Source organism: Rhinatrema bivittatum, chromosome 2, assembly GCF_901001135.1.
Source record: "Rhinatrema bivittatum chromosome 2, aRhiBiv1.1, whole genome shotgun sequence".
NCBI classification, from domain to species: domain Eukaryota; kingdom Metazoa; phylum Chordata; class Amphibia; order Gymnophiona; family Rhinatrematidae; genus Rhinatrema; species Rhinatrema bivittatum.
Genome location: NC_042616.1, coordinates 631,883,263 through 631,904,583, shown reverse-complemented (window position 1 = coordinate 631,904,583; position 21,321 = coordinate 631,883,263). Strand labels below are relative to the sequence as shown.

Sequence of the window (21,321 nt, the reverse complement as noted above, 5' to 3'; positions counted from 1 at the left end):
ATGCACTGTTTTTAATTTACTGCCTGTACTTGTATACTCTGTTGTTTGCAAATAATGTTCTAATGTTTTTAAAAAGGTAATAGTTAAATGTACAGAGTAAAATTAGCTTCCAGGGAAACAGTCTTATGAAGAGGTATTTGCAAAAAAAAAAATAAATAAAAATATAGATTTATTATCCTTTATTGGAGTATTCATTCCAATTATCCATATTATATGGAAAATATTATTGTTGGTGAATAGTCCTGGGAAATTCAGAATACATGATTATGGTTTGTTGTGCTTTTAAATTTGTAGTTATGTAATAACAACTGTTTTCCTCCCCCAGACCAATTTTAACACAGTTTTAACAAGGGAGCGAATGAAGAAGGAAAATATTATAAATGACCTTAGTGACAAATTGAAAATTATAACCCAGCAACAAGAAAGAGATAAAGGTGACTAAAACTTTAATCATAAAGATTATCACTGGACTTTGTTCTAAGTGTAAACTTCATTATTTTTTGTTTTTGAAGTAAGCATTGAATTGCAAGTTCATAAGCTGATTACTTAATTTATTTTTAACCTCTAGATTTAATTGAAACACTTTCTGAAGATCGAGCTCGCTTACTAGAAGAAAAGAAAAAACTTGAAGAAGAAGTTAGCAAGCTGCGAAGCATTAATATACTTCCATCAACATATTCTACCTCTGCTTCAGAGCCATGTGGAGCCTGTGCACCTGATCTCCCAACAGAAGTGGAGAGGTTAGCCTTAGAGCCCACAGGTCCAGAGGAAGAAAGAGTGGACTCAGCAATGGAGACAAGCATGATGACAGTTCAGTAAGTGCAAGAATAAAAACATTGAATTACACTTGAGTATTCTTAGTGTCTATGCTAATGTAGTTTTCAAATTGGAAGACAGATGGCAAGGTATAAACTAAGATAAATGTATTACAGTTTCCCCACTGACAGTCCCGGAGGAGGGAAGGCTCGGCTAATGCGTACAATGTATTTTAACACGATGTCTACAGGGGTTTGAAAATTTAATTGTGAAACATTGTGTTTATTTGAGTCTCATTGCCTTACTAGCAGGAATGGTCCTCATTAATGCAGTCAATGTCTCTACCTTCTGAAGAAAGCGAAACAGAGGTTCCTTTGTTGGGGAGAGACTTAAGAGGGAAGCTTAATTATATATAATTCATGTAGATGCCAATGAAAGAAGGTTAGCGTTTTGCAATGTTGGTGGCAAAACTTCATGACAAGAGATTGTGTAAACTGAGGACCAGACCATCTAAATGAACTTTGCAAGGAAGATCATCTTGTTTTGAGAAAGATTTTCCATTCTGGATTTATCTGGGGCTTTTAAAATTTTAAATAGAAAATCTACAATCTAAATATTTAAAAGGTTGATTTTTCACTCTTCCAAGAGCTGTTTTTAAATGAAGTATTGTTTCAAAGAATTGTTCTAATAAAATTGATATTTTTGAAGAAATATTTTTTTATATACTGGTTTGTAATTTACTAGGATAAAAATTAAGTGTTTCTACTTTTTCATTCTGCACTTTTATATATATATATATATGTGTGTGTGTGTGCGTGTGTGCGTATGTATATATATACAAATTCTGACTCCTCACTGTAGAAGACTTTACAGGAGGTCATTGCTTTGGAACTGATAGCAAAGAATGTGTGATAAGGAGGAAGAGCAGCAAAAAGGGGTTGCGTGTGATTCATGTGGTAAGAACGCTGTTTTAAATACAAATGTGAGGTTACAAAATGAAATTGTTTAACTCCATCTCTTGGTTCTGCTGTTACAAGCAGACTTTTTGATATTTTGTTTTCTAGTTTGATTTCACCAGAATTCCTTGCTTATGTAAACAATAGTGAGTGCCATTGTCAAATAACTGAACAAAGCATGCAATTGTCTGTATGACAGTAAGCCTTACATGTCTACAACAGGTATATAAGCATGGTTGGATTGATCAAAATAAGCCTTTATTGACTTTTTTTAAATACATATTGAGGTCCAAATTAAAAGGCATTTAGCTGGATAACTTGAGGAACAGGCCCGCCAGTCTGATTTTGGATTCTACATGGGGGGGTGGAAGGGGGCTATATCTACCAGGCAGACTGTTTTTTGTTTGAATAGACACTTCACTGGCTATATTATTTTGAATATAGACAGTTAATCCTAAAGATATCTGGCTACCTTTAGCCTGGATAACTTTAAACCTAACAGGTTATGTTCAAAAGATAACCAATTAGGTTTAAAGATATCCAGCTAAAATTAGCAAGATAACTTTATTCAGTAATATTCATCAGGATGTGTATCCCTCTGACTATCCAGAATAACTTATCCAGCTAAACGTTTTTGAATATTGTCCTCACTGTAGATGGATATTGATTATAAAGCAATAGCAGGCAATTCCAGTGTTTGAAGACCACAAACAAATCTCCTACCTGAAATACTTCAGCATACTTAGTCTCTAGAACTTCCCAGCTACTCTCTGTTGTGGGATGAAATAAATACTTAGAACCAGTAGCTTGAGGAGAGAAATCCTTCTATTCAGAACAGCAAATAATAAAAGAATAAGAGAGAGAACAACAGATTACCATACAATGGAACACTCACTGATTCCAGGGTCTAAATAAGCAGCTACTTCTAACCTATACACCAGTAACTAAGTTACTTAGCAAAATGTTCCTTTAATTGGTTACTATATGGAAACAATTTCTCTAAGTGGCTACATGTAAATTCCTCAATATGCAAATGCTATTGTCGATGTGTAAGATGAGCCTGCAGCTGGGCTGGCATTGGTTTTTGGCATACTTTCACATTAACTGTTTTACAGCACATTCTTTTCATGTTGCTTTTGTTTTGCAGATACTATGCATAATACTAAGCAAAAGTGCAGTATACTACTTATGAATAATAAAAAGCTTAAGAATAATGACTTATATTGAGCTTGCCTTTATAAAGTCATTTTTCTGCTCCTTCTCTGCCCTAAAATATACCTTTCACAGGTGTATTGATCATAAAAGGACCCCTGATTTCCCCCCCCCCCTCCTTTGCACTCAGCCATTCCCGTTTTCTGGGTAAATCAGCAAAGACATTGCCCATCAATATGTGAGGAAGGAGCACAACCCGAGAATGGATGATTTTGGCTTGTTACAATTTCTTCAACTTCCGGCAGATTCAATGTCCATCTCAATCCATAGCCTCCTTAAGGATCTACAAATGATATGGCAGGCACCTATATCTCGATTTTCAGTAGCCCGAAAAATTGGTTTGAAGTTTCTCTAGTTCAAGCTTCCCTTGGTTTTAGGATAGTCCAACTACCACACCACTCCTTGGTGGTGGAGTCTGCATTTAAAAAGGCTTAGTACACATGGGGAAAACCAATAGATACTGAGCAAATGGAATAAATAATAAATATAAAGTAATATAAATATAGTGAAGAAAAATATATAAAAAGATAATTAAAACACTGTGTTGAATATTAATATATACCCCTGATACAGGTGTATACGCTGAAACATGGCCACATTGTATGGTGAAAGGTGAACTTTCGTCCCAGTTTTAGCTTTCTTACAGAGGGCAACAGGTTTTCCTCAAGGACTTGTTTGTAGTTTTCTACATTCATTGTCCATTCGTAACAAGTGTTCCAGTCTCTCCTGATGAGAAACATCCCATATCATATCATGCTGCTGCTATCACCATGCTTTGCAGTAGAGGTGGTGTTCTGTGGGTGATGTGCTATTAGATTTGTACCAAATGTAACGCTTCAATCAAATCAAAAAGTTCTATTTTAGTTTTGACAGACCACAAAACGTTTTGCCACATGATTACAGTATCCCCTGAGTGTTTCTTTGTATATTTCAAATGGGATACAAAGTGGGCATTCTTGAGTAATGGCTTCCTTCTTGCCAACCTAGCATACAGGCCAGAGGGGACATTTTTGTCACATGTGTATTTTGACCAGCCTTAACCATGGAAACCTGTAGCTCTTTCAAAGTTGCCATTGGTCTATTGGTTGCCTCCCTGATGAGTTTTCTCCTTGCTTGGTCATCCAGTTTGGAGGGACAGACTGATCTGTATAGGGTTGTGGTGATTCCATTTACTTTCCATTTCTTAATAATCATCTTGACCGTATTCTGAGGGATGTTCATAGAAATATAGAATATGTCAGCTAATAAACACCATACAACCATTCCAGTCTATCCATCATATTTCCCATTCAGTTTAAAGGTCCCTTTCATCTCCCTCAGAGTTTTCTGTTCTTGTCCCATGGTTTCTTGAATTCTGATATGATCTTCGTCTCTACTACATTGATAGGGAGTCTGTTCCTTTCTGTAAACAAACATTTCCTTAGTTTACTCCTGAGTCTACACTCTTTCATTCTCATCCCATGATCTTGCATTCCAGAGCCTCTTTTCCACTGAAATAGGTCTGCATCATGCACATTTGTTCCTTGAAGTATTTAAATGCCTCTCTCATATCTATCCTTTCCCTCCTTCCTTCTAGGACGTGCACATTTAGACATTTAAATCTGTCCCCATATGTGTTATGATGAAGACTGGTAACCATTTTATTAGCAGCCCTCTGGACTGACTCTAGGATTTATATCTTTTTGAAGGTGCAGTCTCCAGCATTGTGTATGGTACTCCAGAGGAGGTCTCTCCAGAAACTTATACAGAGGCAATTTGCCTCCTTTTTCTTGCTGGCTATTTATCTCCCTGTGCATTCAAGCATTCCTCTTGTGTTGGCAGTTACCTTGTCTGCTTGTTTGGACATCTTAAGATCATCAGAAATGAACACCCCCAGTTCCCACTCTTGTTTTGTAGTTTCTATCCTATTGCAGATGTTGGTATTATCTGCAAAAAGCAATCTTTTCCAGATATCCCTTCTGCAATATTGCTAATAAAGGGTTGAAGAAAACTAGACCAAGGACACTTTCTACTCCCCGTTTCCTTGGAATGGTCTACATTTACCACTAACATTTGTCTCCTCTTATTTAATCAGTTTCTACTCCAGTCAATCACTTTAGGGCCCGTACCTATGTCTCACTTTGGTTATTAAGCACCTATGCAGAACCATATCAGAGGCCTTGCTGAAATCAAAATACACTACTAACAGTGCTCTCCCCTGATCTAACTCTCTGATCATTAAATCAAAGAAATTGATTATATTTGTCTGACAAGAGCTACCTGTGGCAAAACCATGCTGCCTTGAATCCTGCCTTGAATCCTATAATTCACTGAATTCCAGAAACTGCACTACTCTCAGTTTTAGCAGCATTTTCATTAATTTACTCAACTCTGAGGTCAGACTAATCAGCCTGAAGTTCTCAGATTTCTTCTTCTACATTTGTGAAGAGGAACCACATCTGCCTTATTTGAATCACTTCCATCTCTAAAGAAGCATTGAAAAGATAAGACAAAGAGCTGCCAGAAATTCCCTAAGTTCCCTTAAATCACTCAGATGTATCCTATCTGGTCCCATTGCTTTGTCGACTTATAATTTTGCTAGCTCCTCACGAATACAGTCTTATAAAAATTGTTCTACCTCACTTCCATTCCTATTTCTGGCAGTTGTCTGTGATTATATTTTAATCCCTTCTTTAGCAAACACCAAACAGAAATATTTGTTAAGCATTTCTGCTTTCTTCTCGTTCACATTTACATATTCCCACCATCTTCACCTATGAGTCTTACAACCCCACTTTTACATTTCCTACTATCTTAATATATCTAAAAAAGAAACATTTAGTTGCTCGCTTTTCTCCAAAGACAAGCAGGGCTGAATTAGCCATGACATATGGATGATGTGATCTGACAGCACCAGACAAAGAATCTTTCTAGCTCAGTAAAGTTTTACTACTGAGCATGCACAGCAGTTCCTGCGCATATTATATTAACCCTTTAGCCATTTTTTGTTTGAGCTTCCATACAAACATGTACCTCCTTTTTTACATTTTCTCTCTGCCATTACTGCTATCTTCAACTGTTGTTTTGCTTTTTCCTTTGCTGCCTTGGCACACCCTCAAACATCACTTTTTAGAACTCAAAACATATATAGTAGTATCTAGGATGTCTGGATCCAAGATGGCCACACTCACTGGATTCAAAAATTGTGCCAAAGGATGTCCATCACTGACAACCACAACATCGACTATAAGTGCCTGGGACTAGATCACGACTCTGCAAAATGCCTTTATCTCCATCTCACCTCTTCTGCCTAGACCCAAGACCCAGTGGCTTCTGCTGGGAACACTCAGCATGGGTTTCTCCCACTGCATCTGAAAATATCAGACCTTATCTGCTTCATTGTACCCTTAATTCTCTAGGTGATACCTAATGCAAGTGGACCGGGAGGAAGTCTCTCCTTGCAGTCCAGTGCATGCTTCTCTAGTTGATGATCATGAACTAGTCTCAGAGGAAGATATCTCTTCTCCAACTCCATCCCAAAGGACACAGCAATCCATGGACAGTATCACAGAACTAGTGAAGATTTTCTTTACCTCTTTGGTGGCCAGTAACAAGGAGGGCACTCTTCAGTCTCTCCTGTCCAGGATGGGGGATTTATTCCCACAAGAGGGATTCCCTTCTATTTCCATGCCGTGGGAACTCCTATCAGAACTACCATCAATGGAAGTTAGTACATCTCCATGAGGCAAATTATCCCCCTTTGCAGTGGTGTCCAGCCAACATTCAAAGTATGAAGCACAGAACATGGTCAACTTAGTCTCTCCCCAGGAGTTTTTCTCTCTGGGACGAATGAGGTCTCCGCTCCAATCATCATCATCATTGGGGGTCATGTGTTAGTGTCCCTTACCATTTGGTTCAAAGGCGGTGATTCCCTAAAACTCTTTTTCTGTTCTGCTGAAGAATTTGACCCACCCGAATATTTTTCATTCCCAGATTTCTGGAAAAGTTGAGGAAGGCCATTGGGAGACCATGTCTGGAGGAACATGATGTGTTTGGGTTACTTCGGATTCTGGAAATTCCCTCCAGCCAGCAGTGATCCCAATACATCAAATTCTTCAGGATATGTAAACACGATCCGGGGGATGTGGTTAGTGCAGTTAGTGTAGCTGGGTTTAAAAAAGGTTTGGATAAGTTCTTGGAGAAGTCCATTACCTGCTATTAATCAAGTTGACTTAGAAAATAGCCACTGCTATTACTAGCATCAGTAACATGGGATATACTTAGTTTTTGTTGGGTTTGTGGCATGATGTGGACTCTTGGTCAAAGTGGTGATGACTCCTCCCACAGGGAGGGGCCCCGTGGGGAACCACAACGATAGGCTAGACTCAATAGCAAGCGGACACAGGAGGAAGGAAGCTTTATTATACTGCTGTGAGGAAGATGATACTTGTCCGAGGAACGGACAGCGCTGTAATCCAACAATATCACAGTAAGGCTCCAGATAGTCACAGTGGAATGTAGATGATCTCACCCAGATGTAGTGAAGGTCTGGTAATATTCTGCAGCGCGGAATAGGCCATGAACCTGAAGGGTTAAGCGAGAAGAGCCTTGAAGTGTAATACTCACAGGATAGCAATGATGATAACTTCCTTTGGTAGTCGAGTGAAGAGAAGGACCTGTGGTCCGAGGTGCAGAATACCCAGAGCAGGATAGGTCCTCGAGAAGCAAGTACCTAGGAGCACCGAGGGTACCTGGAATAAAGCAGACATGACCCCCGAGGGACGGGTGTCCTGAAGGTTGGGCATGTAGAAGCGAGGGGCCCCCAAGGAGCGGGTACCCAGAGCTTCAGTAGGTAGCGAGGAATCCGAGCGAGCAGCTTAGAAGCGGTCAGAGTAGCAAAACTGAAGTCCTTGCTAACTCGTTGTATTGGAACGGAGGTTCCCGCCATGACATGTTTAAGAACATGGGCAGCATGCGCGTGCATGCCCTAGGAGGCCTCAGGAAGAAGCAGGGTGGACGGGGACGCCCTTGTTGGCTCGGAGACACCGAGGGGCCCGGCAAACAGCAGCAGAGGCAGCCATCCTTTCGAAGGAGGAGGAGGAGAGGAAAAAAAGAGGTGAGGCAGAGCGGTCACAGCCATCTGCGACCGGACACAACAGTTTTTGGGTACTTGCCATGTACTTGTAGCCTGGATTGGCCACTGTTGGAAACAGGATGCTTGGCTTGATGGACCCTTAGTCTGACCCAGTATGGCAATTTCTTATGTTCTTATGAATATGGGACAGTACAGCCTCCTGTCTTACGATAACCAGAAATCTGGATCTCAAGTACAAAGTGCAATAGACACCTGGATTTAGTGTAGTCCAGCTGCCCCACCAGTCAGTAATGGTGGAATCGGCTTTAAAGCATTTAAAAAGGCCTGGATCTTTTCCAACACACCCCTAGGTATGGATCCTAGGTTACTGGACAGCTTTGGTAGGAAAGTCTTCCAGTTCTCAATGTTGAAACACCCGCATTGTACCACATCAACATTATATGATTCAATACTTACATGACAAGTTGAAGCCTTTGTGGAATCCATTGACAGGGTTTCTTGAACACAGAAGAGAACTCCTTATCCAGTCCTTTGAAGAAGATTTTTGACATGGTAGCTAGGTCTTCTGTAGTAGCCATTGGGTCACGTTAAATGGCCTAGTTAAGAGCATGAAACAAGTTGGCTGAAGTCCCATACTCTGGTGACAGTCTCTTTAAGGATAAAGCCAGAGAAACCATTGCTCAAATTAAGGAACAGCATGCGGCTATCCAGTCCCTTTCATACTTTTCCATACTTTTCTTATACCTTCTTTCAGAGATGTTCGTTCCATCAGTTTGAACTGTTTTGCACTCTAATTGCGATACCACAATAACAGCTTCCGGCAAGAGATCTACATGCAAGATGCATCAACCTAAGACACCACAGCAGTCTCAGCCTAAGCCAGGGCCTAGTTTTTGACAAGCCTCAGACATCTAAAGAACATTGAGAAAAAAGACACCATCGACACCGTTCTGTCACTGATCCATCGGAGGGAACGGCACCCGCATCGGCATCGAAAGACATCGAGCCGATGCCCAAGCGAGTCCGGGTATTAGAACCAACACATCCTTCTGTACCCGAGGAACCAAGGCACTCTCCACCGGGATCAGTGTTAGAGACTGTGCCACCACATTCATTCGTGGAAGTGCCAGTAGCGCCAGTCTTACCTTCTCCTGTGACAGTGAACCCAGTCCCAGTCTCCAGGGAAGAAGTGACTTCCATAGTCCAGCAGGCCATCGTTGAAGCATTTCGAAAATTTCAGCCTCCTTCCATGCCAGCATCGGTACCGACCCCGACATCAGCATCGGATCCGTTGATTTTTCAGCCTTTGCTGAATAGAATCGACGCATTAATTGGAGTTTTTCTTCCACTGGCATCGACGCCGACTCTTCCGGTGCGGCCATCGACACCATCGATGCCAAAACATCCACGATGGTTCCTTCGATTCCAATCCCAGGCTCATCGGAAGATGATGGTAGGGACTCGGATTCCTTCCCGGGACCATCGGGCCTTCAACATCCTTGAACACCAACAATACCGTTGATGCCATTAAAAGACCCTTCGATGCCATTGTGACCTGGTCCATCGGATGACGCCAAACATCGATTGCCATCGAGACCCATCGATGCCTTTATTGCCTCCTATGCTACCAAAGCAGATTCCATCTCAACCATCAAATCTGCTTCTAAAACGAAACATCATCTACAAAAAACAGATGATTCTGAATCACCTTATCATCCCCAATATACTCCTTGGAAGGATGTAGATAATGACACTGATTCAGAAGAATTACAGTCAGAACCTTCTCCACCAGAAGAGAGGAGGAAGACCCCTCCCGAAGATTTGTCATTTACAAATTTTATAAAAGAAATGGCGGATACAATTCCTTTCGAATTGCTCACTGAGGAAGACACAAGACACAATGCTCTAGAAGTCCTGCAATTTGTTGACGCACCAAAGGAGGTAATGGCGATACTTATTCATGAAGTCCTGCTGGAACTTCAGCATCGGTTATGGGAGCATCCTTGTTCTGTACCGGCTGTAAACAGAAGAACAGACGCAACATACCTGGTACAGCATACCCCAGTTTTCCAAAAACCGCAATTGCCACACCACTCTGTGGTTGTCGAATCGGCTCAGAAAAAAGCCAGGAAACAAAAACCACACTGTTCTGCCCTACCAGGAAAAGAACAGAAGTTCTTAGATACCTTAGGAAGAAAGGTTTTCCAGGGCTCCATGCTGGTATCTCGCATTGCGGCATTCCAGCTTTATATGAATCAGTACCAAAGAAACTTGTGGAAACAAGTTCAAGATATTGCCAATGATCTCCCTCAGCAACAACAACTGGCATTGAATACTCTAATTGCAAAAGGACTTGAATCTGGCAAACATGAGGTACGGGCAGCTTACGGCTCATTTGAGACATCTGCCCGCCTATCAGCATCGGGAATTAATGCAAGGAGGTGGGCTTGGCTTCAGGCCTCGGACTTCAGACAAGAAGTCCAAGAGAGACTGGCAGAGAATCTCTTCGGAGAAAAAATTCAGGCTACTGTCTCCCAATTAAAAGATCACCACGAGACACTATGTCAACTCTCTAGACTACCATCGGATCAGCCATCCTCAATAAGAAAAATGACCAGAAGGGAAACCAGAAGACCCTTCTATAGGCCTAGATGATATTACTCACCTGCTTCTTCAGCGCGTTCCTATCGTCCACCACAAAGGGGATGTGCACGCCAACCAAAACAGACAAAAACCCAGCCACCACCACAAACTGGGCCAGCAGCTGGTTTTTAAACTATATCAAGAGAACAGAAGCCTCTCCATAAATCCAATGCCTCTCTTACCTGTCGGAGGTTGACTCCATTATTTCAAACACCAATGGAGTCTCATCACAAAAGACCAATGGATATTAACCATACTGAATCGGGGATACCCCTGCATTCGCCACCCATCCCACTTTGGAAAAGCATTGTCATCACATCTCAACTTCAAGTCAAACTCTCCACTTTGCTGACTACCAGGGCTATCGAGCCAGTTGCCCGGTCTCAACAGGCAAAGGGTTCTATTCCCACTATTTACTAATTCCAAAGAAAACAGGCGACCTCTGCCCTATCTTAGACCTCCGCAATCTCAACAAAACTTAAATCCCCCCACTTACACGGTAGAGGCAGCATTTGCACACAGATGCATGCGTCCATATAAAATTGTGCACATGTACGAATGTACAGCCTATGTTATACCATGCATGCATATACGTGCGTATGTTATAAAATGTCCGCGTCCATTACCGCAAGTTTGGCATATGCACATACATGTGCACCCGCACTTGCTGTTATCAAAGTTACAATCATAGAGCTTTTCAGCTTGGAGAAGAGACAGATGAGGCGAGATATGTTAGAGGTATGTAAAATAATGAGTAGATTGGAACTGGTGAATGCAAATTGGTTGTTTACCCTATCAAAAAGTACAAAGACTAGGGGAAATGTAATGAAGTTATTGGGTGATATGTTTAAGACAAATACGAGAAAATACAGTTTTACTGAACACATAATTGAAATCTGGAATTTGTTGCTGGAGGACGTGCTAAAAGCTGTTAGTGTAGCTGGGTTTAAAAAGGTTTGGACAAGTTCCTAGGAAAAAAGTCCATAAACCATTATTAAATTTTACTTGGGGAAATCTATTGCTTTTTTCCCTAGGGTAAGCAGTATGGAACCTCTTGAATTTAGGAATCCTGCCAGGAACTTATGACCTGGATTAGCCACTGTTGGAAACAGGATGTTGGACTTGATGGACCTTGGTCTAACCTAGTTTGGCAAAACTTACATTCTTATGTTCTAAGGCTCATGAAGTAAGAGCCAGGGCTATTTCAGTTGCTCGCCTAACAGCTGTATCCATTGAAGACATTTGCAAAGCTGAAATTTAGTCATGTGTTCACACTTCACTCCCACTACTCAAATCACAGTAGTTTTAGGCAATCAGTTTTGTGCACACTGTTCGCCCAGTAGTCCACTTTCAATGGGGATACCAAATTGCTTATACAGTAAGCGGCATAGGCCGCCGGCGCGCAAGTCCCGGGGTTTTCGAAAAGGGGAGGGAGGGGGCGTGTCTGGGGGCATTCCCGAAACGACGCAGCGTTTCAGGGGCTTGCTGCGGCGTTTCGGGGGCGGGCCTGGGGGCATGGCGCCGGCCCGGGGGCGTGGTCGAGGCCTCCGGACCAGCCCCCGGGACCAGAGGACGGAGCGGGGCTGCTGGCCGACGCACGCAAAGGTAAGGGGGGGGGGTTTAGATAGGGCCGGGGGGGTGGGTTATGGAGGGGAAGGTGGGGGGGAGGGCGAAGAAAAGTTCCCTCCGAGGCCACTCCGAAATCGGAGCGGCCTCGGAGGGAACAGGCAGGCCGCGCTGGGCTCGGCGTGCACAGGTTGCAGAAATGTGCACCCCCTTGCGCGCGCCGACCCCGGATTTTATAAGATACGCGGGGCTACGCGTGTATCTTATAAAATCCAGCGTACTTTTGTTCGCGCCTGCTGCGCGAACAAAAGTACGCGCTCGTGTATCGTTTGAAGATCTACCTCTAAGTATTCTGCAATGCAACCCTCAGCTTGAAATGTCCCACATGTCATGGCTAATTCAGGTATGCTTATTGACAGAGAAAACAAGTTTGCTTACCAATAATATGAATCTCCTTAGCGGGATGAATTAACCATGCTTGATATCCACCCACCGCCCTGAAGAGTCTACCTAACTAAATCTAAGCTCTGCAAAGGACTGAGGGGCTCACAAGACAACATGCGCCAAGGAACTCCCACACATGCTCAATAATAAAACTATACTAAGCTACAGAGAAGGGTCCATTTAGCGCTGTCAGATGATATCACCCATGTCACGGCTAATTCTTCCTGCTGTCTACTGAGAAACCTGCTTACAGTAACCACACTTGCTTTGCTGTATTAGCTTTTTTTTTCCATTTCCACCTTCACTTTCCTGACTTTTTTTTTTTACTTCTCTTAGCAGTTCCAGACATTTTTCCTTATCTTCCTCTTTTTTAATCTCTTGCAGATTATGAATGCTTACCTTTTTTCTTTAATTTTTCTGCCACTTCTTTAGAAAAAAACACAGAGGCCTCATTTTCCTTTTATCTGTATTTACTTTCCTAACATAAAGGTTTGTTGCCCTTGCAACGACGCGGCGTTTTAGTTTTGGCCACTGCTCTTCTAATTACCTCGCTCAGCCCATCCAGTTTGTCTTCTTGTGGTACTTCCTGAAGCTTTCTTTGAATGAACCACCACTGCCTGTGTTCTAATACTTAACCACACCATGTGATGATCATTGAATCCCACGTGATCCCCCATTATAATATCAGAAACACTCTCCTCATTTGAAAATATCAGGACCTGCATTGCCAATTCAGATGTCGGTTCTGTTACCAGAACAGTTATTTCTATAGGCAATCCAGGATTTATCTGCTTCTAGACAAAACCGCAGCCAGGATGTCCCAATCAGCATTCATGGATTTTGCATTTCTTTTATACCCATCCCTAGATGTGTAATACCTTTCCACAACTTTGTCCCAGAGTTCTTTGGACAGCTTCTTGGTGCTCATAGCTGGGTGCTTCCTTGGAAAGCCACTTCCCAGCAAAGAGAACCAACAGGAACTGGTGAATTTATCTTGTCATTATATGAATCTGTAAAACCTAACACAAGTGTGGCCAATTCTCCTTGTCTGTGCTTTTGAAGGCAATTGGTTACACAAGAGCTTTAAGGATGGCACCTTTCAAAGTGGCATGTCGGCGCACTTTGGCGCATATGTTTCAGCACATGCTCAGATATGCAGCCATTTTATTATTTGTGCGCGTACATGTGTGCACAGTTTTATATGGGCGCACGCCTAAAAGAGTATTTTAAAACCAGCACATGTCCACGCCATTGCCAGTTTTACCAGTTCGTCCAGTTAAGAGCTATGTTCTCCAAACCCCCTTGGTTTGATAGACCACACTTTCCTGCAGTTACACCCAGACCCTTTAAGCCCAGTAGAAATGGCTAATTTCTTTTATTTTTTAAGTTACACGTCTACCATAGCAGAAGTGAAGGTGTACAGCATTTGACCTGGCTGTGCGCTCAGACATGTAAGTATATGCACACAAATGTCTTGGTCACGCCCTTGCCCCACCCAGATCATGCTCACATCTTGCTCCTTTTTGAATCAAAGGGAGATAATGTGCGCATCTGGGCAGCTTTTAAAATTTGTTGGGCGTGCGCAAGCCCAACTTGTACACACATCTCCCAATTTTGGCACATGCCAGGCTTTCAAAATTCACCTTTAAGTATTTAAGTTTGCTGCGAATTACAAAAGGGTGGATGCTTATCCAACCAGTTGTGGGGTAGGATATGTGATACATGGAGCAAACACTGTTTTAATGCATTTTACTTCCAGGCTATAAAGGTGATGTAAACTTTCTAATAGCTTTTGTGGTAATATTGATTCCTAAATAGGGTATTTTCTTTCAGAAAATATATTTGACTAATCCAAGAATTAATTCTCTGGCTTCCAACATTTCACTGTGTTTTCAATAACATTTTTGTAGTGAAAACCTCCATATGTTGTCTGAAGAAAAACAAAGGATTATGTTGCTGGAAAGAGTGAGTATATCTCTATTTTCTTGAAATAGAATTTCTCTTCACTACAAAACAATGCATGATGCTAGTATTTAGTTCCAGTGATTACTTTTAAACTAACAAATAATATTACCATATCATGGTGGCTTGTGGTGAATCATTATTGGCCTTGTCAAGAATTTCATCCAGGACTACTAACTAATTCCAAGTCATGAGTACAACTGTTAGCTAATCCCATTTTTGCAAATTTTCCTTAAAGCTCCACACCCCCCGTCCCCGTCCCCCCCCAGAGAACACCTCCACTCAGTCCAGGTAAACGTAAACACATACAGGACATACACATGTAAGTTTATCTGTATATTGGATGGGCAATTTTATAACAAGCCATTTCTGTATTAAAGCACTGTTTAAACCTGCGAAAATACTTTTGACAATTTCCTTCCCTACATGTAACTTATCTATTACAAATATGTAGGAACCTTCATTTTCAGTTTTTATTTTCACTACAAATTTATGGGTGTTCATTGTAACCAACAAAATCAGGAGAAAATCATTGGGTGAAAAAAGGCGTCATTTTTCCCCACAGATTTTCTGCCATTTGGTTGGTTATAATAAAAAACTGATAAATTCCCATGCAAAATGAAATGAAAACTGAAAATGAATGTCCCTGCAGATAGAGAATGCAATTTTCAAAGGGCTTTTCCTGAGGTAAAAAGGTGTTTTCCTGCAGAGAAGGCCCCTTTGAAAATTGCACTCCTCCCATCTTCTATGGGGAAAAGTACACATACAGTGCAATTCTCCGAGGACAAGCAGGATGGTAGTCCTCACACATGGGTGACATCATCAGATGAAGCCCCAATAAGAAAAACATATGTCACAGTTTCTGGAACTTTGACTTGGCCCACTGAGCATGCCCTATACCACGTGTCCATGGCGGGGTCCCTCTCCAGTCTCTTTTTCCATGGAGCTGCTGCAGTATCGTATTGTGAGCTGAAATCTGGCCCTTTTTGGCCTAGTTTTGGAATACTTTTCACTTTTTTGCGTTTTTTTCGATGTTTGACGTCAGCTCCTTCTCGATCCATCCTTGATAGCGTTCCTAGACAGGGTTTTCGTCATTTATTGGTAAGTTTTTTTTTTAAGGTTGATTCCACCATGTCAGCAGTGCCTCGATGCCTGCCAGGCATTGATGCCCACTACCATAGATTTTGATTTTACATCCATTTTATTTTGTCCCGTCATGGCCACGTCTGGTTTTTGGTGATGCCCTCTGTGCCCGAGGACCCCCATGAAACGTGTCCTCTGTCTGGGGGCATCGCATAACATCTCGTGGAGCTGTTTATGCACACAAATGACCCTGAAGGGATATCATCTTCGACTCGACAAGATGGACTAGCTCTTCAGGTCGAGGAAGACCTAGCCATCGGCAATGGGGGCAACGACATTGATGGACCTTGGAGCTGCACCAATGGACACCGCGCCATCAACATCGGCGGGACCAGTGGACTGGGGCGCTGGAGACTGACCACAGTCGATCTCATCCAGACTGCGGATGTCTAGTTCCTCATCATCAGCACCGGCAAAGGACCAGATTGAGCATCAAGGGAAACCAAGAAGCATCTGCACTGGTCTCCATTGATGAACATTCCTGGGCTTGGAGATGCACTAGCACATGCTGTGATGCCCCCAAAGTAACCCTGTGGAGAGGAGTGACACTCTTCCATCGGTGCCAGGAGACCGTGACGGTCTCCACTGGTCCTGATGCCAGTCACTGATCTGCTTCACAGGTCCAAAGAGGATCTGTCTACCTCTCCTTCCTCCCAGTCGGTGTTGGCATCAACAATGTTCAAAGAGGAATTGGAGCGGTGATTCTAGCTAGTGGTGGAACGGGTGATACAGGGCATTTGTCCTGTGGCACCATTGAAACTAGAGCCAGTATGTCATTCCTAGAACTGCTGCTGGAGAATCTCAATGCGCTCAACACTGCATTACCGACCCAGCTGGCGTCAGTTCCCAGGATGGCGTCGGTGCCTGTTGGGGCATTGCACCCTCCCCCTACCAATATGATGGTAGTTGCCGGTGCCTCGAAAGAGGAAGCTTCACCCAGTCCAGCAGAGACGTTGAGGCCTATAGCCCCCTCCAGCTTTGCTGGTGCCTCCACCTCTGGATGAAAGCCAAGCACCTAGGGCCCCCATCCCTTGTTGCTTACAGTGAGGATGAGGATCACTATGGCCCCTGGGGGGATGACACCATTGAGGAGTCCTCCAAGGGCTCTGAGAGTCTCCCATCAGACATTTCTCCAGAAGAACGAAGGAAGTCTGTGCCTGAAGACTTCCTTCGTTCCTCACAAACCTTTGCGGGGTTTGTGAGGATGATTGCTTAAGCCATCCTATTTCAGTTATTGATGGAGGAGGATGCCAGGCACAAATTGCTTGAGATCCTCCAGTTCGAGGAGCCTTCAAAGGAGATCATGGCAGTTCCGATACATGATATCCTTAAGGAGTTGCTGCTGAGGATAGGGGAACACCCCCTCGCAGTGCCTTCCATGAACAAAAATGCTGACTAGGTCTACCTTATTCAGAAGGCTGTGGATTCAATAATCTTCAGCTGCCTACCAGTCGGTGCTGGTCGAATCCACTCTTAAGAGAGCCAAGTGTTCTTGGACCCATTCCTCGGCACCCCTAGGGAAGGACTACAGAGCGATGGACGCTCTTGGGAGGAAAGTGTTTCAAGGGGCCATGCTCATTCCTCACCTAGTTTCCTATCAGCTGTTCGTGAGCCAGCATTCGGGAGACATTTGGAAGCAGGGGCAGGAGGTGGCCAAGCAGCTGCCTCAACAGCAGCAGGTCACCCTCATGTCACAGGTGCATAAGGGCCTGGAGTGTGAAAAACACGAGGTCTAAATGACCTATGATGGTTTTGAGATGGCATCAAGAGTCTCTGCAGCAGGAATGGGGGTCTGCAGAATGGCATAGCTGTGGGCCTTGGATCTCTGATCGGAGGTATAGGAACAACTTGCCGTGTACTGAAGAGAATCTCTTCAGAGAGAGAGAGAGAGTGAGAGTTGAGGTAGCCCAGCTCTGGGATCACCATGAAACCCTCCAGCAACACTCCAACAGCACTCCGGACCCGACTTCCTCCTCTAAGGAGATCGGCGAGATTGGGACAAAGGAAGTCTTTTTTTTTTTTTTTGCCAGAGTAAGTACTATCCTCCACCCCCTTGCTCCCATCAATAGCATCAGGGCTCCTGCAGCCATCCCAGGCAGCAGAGAGCCCCCAAGCCCCGGCCAGTGCCTCAGTCAACTCCAGGGGTTTTGACTGGGTCGTAGGGGGTGTAGGCCAATTGCCAGTACCTGGGACATTGGACCCTCCAGTGGGGTCAGGCTGCAGTTCTTCACATACCAGTAGCCCAGTAAAACCTCAGGTCAGTGGCTTCTTTCCATTGTCCATCAAGGGTTCCAGTTGAATCTATTGGATGTCCCACCAAATTGTCCTCTGAGCCCATTTTGGGGCTGGTAGCATATCAGGAGGTACTGCTGATGGAGCTCTCCTCCCTCTTAATGGCCAGAGCAGTCAAGCCTGTTCCACTAGGGCAAAGAGGGTGGGGATTTAACTCCAGGTACTTCCTGATTCCAAAGAAAACAAGAGGACTCCATCCCATCCTAGACCTAAGGGCCTTGAACAGATTTATAAAAAACAAAAGTTCAAGATGGTTTCCCTGGACACCTTGATACTCCTTTTGCAAAAATGAGGCTGGCTATGCTCCCTCAATCTAAAGGATGCGTACACTCGCATCAAGATCTTCCCCAATCACAGGAAGTATCTCCGATTTGTAGTGGGAAAACAGCACTTCCAGTACAGGGTGTTGTCGTTCAGGTCTTCAGAAAATGCCAGGCTGTGGTAGCAGTGCACCTCTGCAGGCTGGAGGTTCATGTTTTCCCTTATCTGCACAATTGGCTGGTCAAGAGCATATCTCAGGAAGGGGCTGTCAGATCCATGCGCTTGACCATCTGGGTGTTGGTCGCTAGGGATCATCATCAACTATCCAAACTTCCATCTCATCTCGCCACCTCAGTTGTACTTCATAGAAGCCCTGCTAGACACAGCTCATGCCAAGGCCTTCCTGCCTCGTCAAAGGGCTGTCACTTTGCTGACCATCACGGCAGAGATTCAGCAAAGACAGCAGGTGTCAGCCTGGAACATGTTGAGGCTGTTGGGCCATATGCCGCAATCGTCCATGTTACTCCCTTGGCACGATTACACAGGCGCAGAACCCAATGGGCCCTGAGATCATAGTGACACGAGACCACGTAGAACCTCCAGGATTGCATCCGAGTCACCCCGTCTCTCTGGGACTCGTCCTGGCAGTGAGTACTTTCAAATTTGGAATGGGGTATATCTTTTCAAAGTCCTCCTACCCAAATTGTGCTAACCACGGATGCGTCTACCCTGGACTGGGGAGCTCATGTAGGGTTTCTGGTCTGCTCAGGAAAGCTGTTGTCAAATCAACTTCCTGGAGCTTCAGGCGATCAGGTATGCACTATGGCTTTCAGAGATCTGCTGTCCAACAACATTATCCTGATCCAAACCAACAACCAGGTAATGATTTGGTATGTCAGCAAGCAGGGAGGTATGAGTTCATATCTCCTGTTTCTGGAAGCGGTTCAGATCTGGTCATGGGCCCTGTCCCATGGGATGGTGCTCAAGGCTATATATCAGGCTGGGGCAGAGAACGTGGCAGCAGACAGACTGAGTCATGCCTTCAGACCCTATAAGTGGTCCCTGGACCAGAGGATGGTGAATGAGATATTTTGCCTCTGGATGAGCCCGGACATAGATCTATTTGCATCCCCTTGCAACTGGTAGGCACTTCGGTTCTGCTCCCTGTACAGTTCAGATGGCAAAACAGCCTCAGATGCCCTTTCCTGTCATTGGAGCAAGGATCATCTGTACGTGAATCCTCTAATTCCCTTAGTGACAAAGACTGTCTTGAAGCTTTGTGAGGACAAGGGGACTATGATCTTCATACCCCCTTATTGGCAGAGACAGTTCTGGTTTCTACTCCTACAGGAGTTGTCCATCCAGAGACTGATCAGTCTGGGGACTTCCCCAGATCTCATCACACAAGAATGAGGCAGGTTGTGACATCCCAATCTCCATGCTCTGTTCCTCACAGCCTGGATGTTTAGAGGTTAATCCTGCAACACTTGTTCTCTCAGAGGATATGTCTCAGGTCCTGTTGGCTTCTGGAAAGCCTTCCCCTAGAAAGTCCTGTGGACTGAAGTAGAGGAGGTTTTCCATGTTGTGTGAGCAGAAGGCCCTAGATCCATTCTCCTGTCCCACTCAAAAACTGCTTGATTACCTTCTTCACCTATCAGAAGCTGGCTTAAAAGCTAACTCCATTAGAGTTCATCTTAGTGCAATTGGTGCATACCACCATGATGCAGATGGTAAAACCATCTCTGTACAGCCTATAGATGTACGATTCATGCCTCAATTGAAGTCTCCCCTAAGGCCTCCCGCTGTGCCTTGGGATCTCAACGTGGTGTTAACTCAGCTGATGAAAGCTCCTTTTGAGCCGCTGTGCACCTGTGACCTGAAATATCTGACCTGGAAGGTCATATTTTTGGTGTTGGTCACCCCAGCACACAGGATCAGCGAGCTCCTGGCCTAAGTGCTTATCCACTTTTCACTAAGTTTTATCATGACTGGGTGGTCTTGAATACGCACCCTGAGTTCTTGCCTAAGTTGTTGACGGACTTCCATCTTAATCATCCCATCCTCCTGCCAACATTCTTTCCCAGGCTTCATTTGCACCAAGGTGAATGAGCACTGCACAGTTTGGACCTCAAGTGAGCCTTAGCCTTCTATCTAGAGTGGACAGAAGCCCATAGACAGTCCACCCAACTTTTTATTTATTTTGATAGGAATAGGTTGAGCATTGCCATTGCTAAACAAAAACTATCCAGTTAGCTAGCAGTTTGCATCTCTTTCTGTTTTTTCCAGGCAGGACTGCAACTTGGGATTATGTTAAGGCTCATTCTTTCAGAGCCATGGCAGCGTCGATGCCCCACTTGCAAGCAGTTGCTTGAGGAGATCTGCAAGGCTGCTATGTGGAGTTCTCTCCAAACATTCACATCTCACTAATTTTTGGATAGAGATGGCTGACGTGACAGTAGGTTTGGCCAATCTGTCCCTCGGAATCTGTTGGAGGTATAGAACCCAACTCTCTCCTGCCTTGGGCCCATTGTTTGCCTTTTGTTACCAACAGCACCATTATTTTTGTGCCCATTGGTACCTGGTTGCATGTCTGTTGGTCCCCTTTTATGTTGAGGAGTATCCTGTAGCTAGGGATTCACATGTGTGAGAGCTACTATCCTGCTTGTACTTGGAGAAAGCAGAATTGTTTATCTGTAACAAGTGTTCTCCGAGGAGAACAGGTTGTTAGTCCTCACGAAACCTGCCCATTACTCCGTGGAATTGGGTTTCTCCTACTTTTTCATTTATATATAATTCTATGTTATAAGACTGGAGAGGGACCCTGCATGGATTTATGGTATAGGGCATGGGATGGGCATGCACAGTGTGCCAAGTCAGAGTTCTAGAAACGGTGACATAAGTTTTCCATGTCAGGGCTACATCTGATGATGTCATCCATGGGTGAGGACCAGCATCCTGCTGTCCTCGGAGAATACCTGTTACAGGTAAGCAATTCTGCTATACTTTTCCCTG

At 43.9% G+C, this 21,321-nt stretch overlaps 1 protein-coding gene across 1 annotated transcript in view; it reads left to right on the top strand.

The window, feature by feature from the left end:
- Positions 1-21,321, top strand: part of RB1CC1 (RB1 inducible coiled-coil 1) — a 434,332-nt gene that overhangs the window by 348,760 nt on the left and 64,251 nt on the right. The window contains 3 exon segments of the mRNA XM_029591270.1: positions 326-434; positions 569-815; positions 14,562-14,616. Of these exon segments, the coding sequence (XP_029447130.1) occupies positions 326-434; positions 569-815; positions 14,562-14,616 (411 nt within the window).